Source organism: Mastomys coucha, unplaced genomic scaffold, assembly GCF_008632895.1.
Source record: "Mastomys coucha isolate ucsf_1 unplaced genomic scaffold, UCSF_Mcou_1 pScaffold7, whole genome shotgun sequence".
Taxonomy (NCBI): Eukaryota; Metazoa; Chordata; class Mammalia; order Rodentia; family Muridae; genus Mastomys; species Mastomys coucha.
Window position 1 is genome coordinate 60,412,516 of NW_022196913.1, and position 6,570 is coordinate 60,419,085.

At 57.4% G+C, this 6,570-nt stretch overlaps 1 protein-coding gene across 2 annotated transcripts in view; it reads right to left on the reverse strand.

The window, feature by feature from the left end:
* Positions 1–268: 268 nt before the first annotated feature.
* Pitx1 (paired like homeodomain 1) overlaps positions 269–6,570 on the reverse strand; it is an 11,492-nt gene continuing 5,190 nt past the window's right edge. Inside the window, exons 2-4 of one of the 2 annotated variants that reach the window (XM_031359224.1) lie at positions 5,994–6,230; positions 3,663–3,895; positions 269–1,832 (exon numbers count right to left, since the gene is read on the reverse strand). In XM_031359224.1, coding sequence (XP_031215084.1) covers positions 1,290–1,832; positions 3,663–3,895; positions 5,994–6,162 — 945 coding nt within the window. In that variant the 5' untranslated portion in view covers positions 6,163–6,230 and the 3' untranslated portion in view covers positions 269–1,289. Of the gene's footprint in view, positions 1,833–3,662; positions 3,896–5,993 lie in introns of both variants that reach the window. The other variant, XM_031359223.1, reaches the window with a different exon arrangement.

Genomic DNA, 6,570 nt, shown 5'->3' on the forward strand with positions numbered 1-6,570 from the left:
AAGTGTTCTTTCACAACACCCTGGGAATCTGAGGACCAAGCCGGCAAACCTTGCACAGTCCGGGCGGGCCGTCTAGGGAGGAGAGGCGTCTCCTTCACCAGATCGCCTGCCATGGCGGAGAGGCTGAGCGAAGGAGCTGGTCAAGAATAGAGCTGGGAAACCCCTGGCCCGGGTCTTCCCCCACTCCCCACCAGGGTCAGGGAGGCTCAGTTCTCGGTGCGGTGGCCTCCCTCTTCAAATTGAATGAAGCAGCCAGGGCTCAGCGGTGCTTAGCACGCTCCGACTATGGTTTTAATAGACGTACATGGACAAGTCGATATAGACAGATTTATAATTCTATACAGTCAGTCCGACATACACAGGGACGCTGTAAACGGGCGCGGGCCAGAGAGCGGGTGTGCAAAGTGGGCGGGGGCCCTGGGGCTGTGGCCCCGCGCTCTCCTGGCTCGACTCTTGCACGGGCGGGCAGTGAGGAGAGGGCTGTTCGCTGGGCCACCTCCTGGACCCAGAGTGGAGCAGAGGGCCGGGCTGGCGGCTAAGCTTGGGGCTGGGGAACTCAGAGCTGAGCCCTTCCCCTCCTGCTGCCGACTGACCACGGCCAGCTGCGGCTCAGTGGCCTGAGTGTGCGGCTCCAGAGCTCAGGGCTGCTGGGCTGGCTCCTCCTGGCATCCCGGGGCCTTAGGCTAATCCAGCGCGAACGCCGGATCCCCGGCGACGCTGTCATCCCCAGCCAGGCACAAGCTCCAACAGTGATCCAGGCCGCGTGCACTCGGACAGGCCGGGCTAGAAGAGGACGCCTCGGTTCTTGACCGGGTGAACGATCCCAGGGCCTCCAGGCTCCCTACATTCAGTTCACGGGTCGAGGCGCTCCGATAGGGACGCACGGCGTCTTCTCCGAGCCACATCGGCGCTGGCTTCCCCCGCGCCACGTCCCCCTTGGTGTAGTGGACAGCTGGGGTGGGGGTGGGGGTTGAACGCACCACCTGCGCCATCGCCAGGGACACGGCAACTCACCCCCTAACCCCCAGCATCTTTCTCCGACGTCTTTTTCGCTTTCTTCCCCCCCACCCCCGATCCCCTCCCTTGGCTTGCTTTCTTTCCTTTTTTATTCGTTGGGGGACAGAGCGGGGGTCCGGAAAAAGCAAACACAAAACCAACCTGGAGGCGGGGTGGGGAGGAAGGGGCTGCGCGGAGGTGAGGTCCGAGGGGCTGCGAGCGCCCCGCGTGCTCCGCGCGCTCCCTCCCGCTGCGCCTTGCCGGCCGGCGGCCCCGGGGACCCGGTGGGGCGGTCAGCTGTTGTACTGGCAGGCGTTGAGCCCCGACGCCGGACCCTGCAGACCGCCGTAGCCAAACGACGAGTGCTGCTTGGACTTGAGCCGCAGGCTGGCGAGGCTCGAGTTGCACGTGTCCCGGTAGACGCTGTAGGGCGAGGCGGGGGTGCCGTAGGGGCAGGCGCCCGGCGACATGGCCGAGTTGAGCGAGGAGCCGGTGAGGTTGTTGATGTTGTTGAGGCCCGAATTGGGCATGCCAGGCACGGCGCCTGGGCCCATGCTGGACGGCATGGTCATGGAAGAGATGGAGCTGGGGGCCGAGAACATGGACTGAGAGGAGAGCGGGCTCATGGAGTTGAAGAAGGTAAAGCTCTTGGTGGACAGCGGCGCCGGGGCCAGGCTCTTGGCGGCCCAGTTGTTGTAGGAGTAGCCGGCGGCGTACACGTCCTCGTAGGGCTGCACCAGGCCGCTGAACTGCGGCACGTAGCCGCCTTTGCACAGGTCCAACTGCTGGTTCCGCTCCCGCTTGCGCCACTTGGCTCGCCGGTTCTTGAACCAGACCTGAGGAAGCCAGCGGGAGAAAGGTTAGGGCCGGGTGGCTAGGAAGGGCCCACACCCCCCGACTTGAGCCTCTGCAGCCCCCTCTCCTAACATCCCCCCGTCTTGTCTTCGGCCTCTGCCGAGGTTTTTCCATAATGGTTCCTTTCCCGTCTCCAGAAATACCAGCCCTCTCCTCTTCCCCCCCCACCCCGCTTTTTTATCCTCTTCCCCAAGTTAAATTCATTTTCTTTTTCTGACTCGGATTCTCTTTTGTTTGAACAAATATTCGTTTTCTTTTCACCCTCTCGAACTGTCGGTCTCCTTTCTGCCATCTCCCTTCAAATGGGGTACCATCACTCTCTTAATAGTTCAATCTTTTTCTTCTCCCCCAAACACAAAAAGTATTTTTCTTCCCCGAAACTGACTGGCTCCGATTTTTCAGACGAGTTTCGTTGTTCAAATATTTTGTTTTCATCTGTATTTGTAATATTTAATAATTTTCCTCCTGCCCAAAATGTAATTTTTTGTCCACTTCTTGACTATCTAAAATTCAGTCTGTTTTTTCTTTATTTCTTGTCCCCATTTTATTCTTTTCTAAATATTTAGTTTATCCTTCTTTCCAGATATCTGACCCTCACAGGTTCCCTTAAATAGTTGATCCTTTCTTTTTCTAAATGCTCAACCTCTTTGCTTTCGTTAAATATTTAATTTCTTTCCTGCTGCCTAAATATATTCCAAATACGTTTCTCTGCAAATATTTAATTTAAGTTTACTAGTTTCTCTCTAATCTCCACCTCTGCTTTCTCCTAAAAATTTTGCTAAGGACCACTTTTCTCTCCCTGATTTCCCCTATCTTCCCACCATTGGCCCCCTAACCTCCTAGCTTGGTCTCCAGCCCAGGGCCCCCTGTGCCCCAGCCTTTCCCCGGCCCTGATTCCATCTACCTAACCCCACACCATCCTTCCTCCCATAAACCTGGGCAGGATTAGTGAGCTCAGAGTTACAGTGTGCGGGTCTGCATCCAGGGTCCCACTGGGTCAGACCAACCTCACTGGGGAGGGCTGAGGGTTGGGCTCATGGCAGGGGCTCTGGGCGGCAGGTGGGATTTTGGTCTGGCTAGAGAAGTGCTCCCACTGTCTGATTAAATATTTGCCCACCCAGGGAAGAAACGATTTCCTTACTTCTCCTGAAGGAACGGGTAGCATTTGCTGGGAACTATGGAGGGGGTGTGTGCCAGAATACAGTGTGGCCTTGGGTCTGGGACCTTGTGTCTGTAAAGTGTAGTGGGAGGGCCACTTGCTACCAGCGTCCCTGCTCCACATGACCCCAGACCTACAGTGGGAAAGGGCATTAGGCAAAGGTCCAGGTAGTACCTGGCTGACTGGCCAGGAAAGATGGAGAGTAGTCCAAAAACAGTTTGGAGAAGGGAAATTTAGAATGAGCCCACAGCTCCAAGAAGTTTGAGATACCCCCACTCACGCACCTTTCAGGCCTCTCTGGGGCCTTCAGGCTCGACCTGCCTTTCCCTTTCGTTTTGCAGGGGAAGAAAGCTTAAAGCTCCCGAGGTCCTTAGCGACAGAGAATCCTCTGCCCAATCTCCGGCTCTGAGTAATTCTGACAGAGTTCCCGGGAGCAGGGATAGGGTCTTCTGACAGGGGCTTGCAGTAGCTCCTGCAGGTCAGGTAAAAGGGCTCAAAAAGTAGCAGCCCAGGGACCTGGCTGATGCCGGTGGCTGGCTGGGGCCTAAAGTGGGGTCTCCTATTAAGCAAGATCCGCGAGCGAGGTCAGAGTTAAGTCTAAGCTACCGAGTGCCAGCCTCTAGGTAGCCCTCTGCACGAGGCCCACGCTCACCCGCACTCGCGGCTCAGTGAGGTTGGTCCACACCGCGATCTCCTCTCTCATGCTCATGTCGGGGTAGCGGTTCCTTTGGAACGTGGCCTCCAGCTCTTGCAACTGCTGGCTTGTGAAGTGAGTGCGTTGCCGCCGTTGTTTCTTCTTCTTAGCTGGGTCCTCTGTGCCACCGCAGCCAGCGCTGCCCCCGCCACCGTCCTCCGGCCCCTTGGCTTCCCCGCCGCGCTCCTTATCTGCAGCAGGTAGGAATGGGTGCGAATCACCTCGGGCTAACACTATTGCACCCGGTCCCGGCTCCACCGAAGCGCTTGCCGTCAGCGGTGGCTTCCCTCCCTCCACCCAGGGGTCCTGGGAACTGTTCCCCACTGGGAAGGGCGGGCCGGATGCCGGTCCACAGTAAGCACCCCTAGGACTGGCGTGCCACGGTAAAGAACCCGGGAGCTCCAGCCGGGCCTGGGTTCCCAGCTAGGCAGGGCCTGCTTCTGCAGCCCGCGCTGGCTGCGGCCCTGCTGAGATTCTTGCAGATCTAAATCTGAGCGGACACCTCAGCTTTCCTGAACTAGTATCAGAACTTTACAGCTGAAGCTAGCATATCCGTGGGGTAAGAGCCCTGTAGTCGCTTGAAACGTTCTTGCCAGGGCTCTGTCAGAGCCGCAACTTAGCTGGGTTCCGGGCCTTCCGGGCCTCAGACTCGGAGGTCTGGTTTGCAGCCTAGACAGACAAATTCTGTCGAAGTGACCCCGGGACCTCTCTGTCTCTTTAAAGCTAGAGAAGATGTTCGCAATCAATAACGTTCAAACATAATGCAAAGGAACTACGAAACAAAACGGAAACATAGGAAAGCTCAGAGCTCTCTACCTAAAAAACAGAAAGGTGCACAAACCCTTAGAGCGAGGCAGACAAAACCACAGCAAATGGAAATCAAGAAGTGAAAACCGTCCGGTCCGTGTGAACACACCCCTAAACTAAGTACCCAGCCAAATGTGTGTAAACTTCAGTCAGACGGATATTTCTCCAGGAAAAAGAATCTATGCATCATTGCAGATAAAGTTTAGACTCCCTCACACAAACACTGGTAGAGATCTTTTTCAAACCCTAGAGAAATCCTTTACAGCTAGACGATTTAAATCCACAAAATAAGACTGCTACAAATGGATTTTGAGGGAAAAAAATCTCAGAGAAATGCGCCATTTTGAATTGACTTTTAAAAATCTCTCCAAGTAACTTGCGGCATGTAGGTTTCTTTTACGTTTCAGAGAAGTACTCCTAGTGGATTATGTCAAAGGAAGCTTACAGTTAAAATTGTTAATTTATCCCTGTAGATTTGATTTGAAATCAATCTCTAACTATAGTTTTAAAAAAATATATAAAGCAAACACCACGCTTAAAACTTTTGAAAACAAAAGTACAGTCAAAGCTTTGTTTTCTAACCAAGCAAACAGTGGCTCAGAGAAAGTCACTTAGAGATGCAAAACAGAAACAAATACAGATTAAACAAATGTGGAAGAGATGCCCAGGGCCGGGGACAGCCTTCCCGGGCAGCCAGGAGCTCTGCGGCTATTCGGGGTTGTGACCCCGCGTACAGCAGCCGCTTCTAGACAGGACAGGCCTGGAAACGGCCATGGCCGAAGCCGCCCGATCTCGGGCCCAGCTTGTTTTGTTTTGTTTTCTTTTCTTTTCTTTTTAAAAAGACAACTGGGGGCTGAGGTGTGGAGTCCGAGTTGAGAACCCGCCCCGGCTGGACCCCTGGTGGCTCTGGGCTACAGCGTCCACGTGGGCCGGGATCCCCCACCCGCCCTGCAGCCGGGTACTGCCGGCTCTGCCCGGAGTCAGGCCGCGCCTCCTAGCTGGCTGGCTCTCGCTGTCCCCCCAGCTCGGCTTTACGGACCCCTCTCTGCTAGCCTGCTGTGCCTCCACCTCTCCTGTAGGATCCTCTCCTCCGTCTGTCAAGGTGTCTGTCCCACTCCGTCTCTTTGGGCATTTGTCTGGCCGCCCCTTCTATTCCCCGTGCATCTGCTTCTCGCCCCAGCCTCAGCGGCTCCTGAGCGACCAGTTAGGGAAAACTCAACTTTTTTTTTTTCTCCATACATGCTATCCGCTCCTGCTCCAGAAGGGCTGCCAGTCCCACTCAGGGCTTGGCGTGTGGGGACTGTTGGGAAGTGGCTTCGCGTGTGCGTGCGAACGCGCGTGTAAATTTCCGTGTTCATCATCGGGTCGAGATCGGGGAGGAAAAAGAAAGCTCGCGGCCCAGACGCAGAGGGGACCCGGCTGCGTGCCAAGCCGCCCGGTGCGCGCGGAGGCTGCACGCACGCCGCGGGGAGCCGCGCTTACCTGGCAGATCGGCGTCGGATGATTCGCTGGCCGAGTTCTCCAGCGGCTCCCGGGGGTCGGCGGCGCGGGCCAGGTGGAAGCTGGGCCCCATGTCGTGCGGCGGTGGCGGCGGTGGCCGCAGCCCCTCCGGTAGTCTCTCCAGGCTCATGCCTCCCTTGAAGGCGTCCATGGAGGTGGGGACCGCAACGGGCGCTCCAGGGGCCGGGGCTGGGAGCGCCCGGCCGCCCAGACTGCGACCTGTTGGGGGGGACAAGAGAGCGGCGCCTAAGCGGCTGCCCCCCAGGGCTGCCCGCGCCCACAGCGACGCCGCCCGCGCTCCATCGACCTCTCCGGGCTGCGGGACCAGGCTCGGAGCTCGGGGCTCCGCCACGCGTTCCCGCCGCTCCGGCCGGCCCGGGCCCCAGTCCCTATTTGAGGCCGGTTTCTAAGGCTCGGGTCGGAGCCCGCAGAGTCTGTCTGTAAACGACAGTGCGCGCCGCCAGGTTCCAGCAGTCCCTGCGCCAGGGGTGGTGGGTGGGGTGGGCCTCGGTGGGAGGGGGCTGGGAGAGAAGGAGGGAGGGCGCGAGCAAGTGAGCGA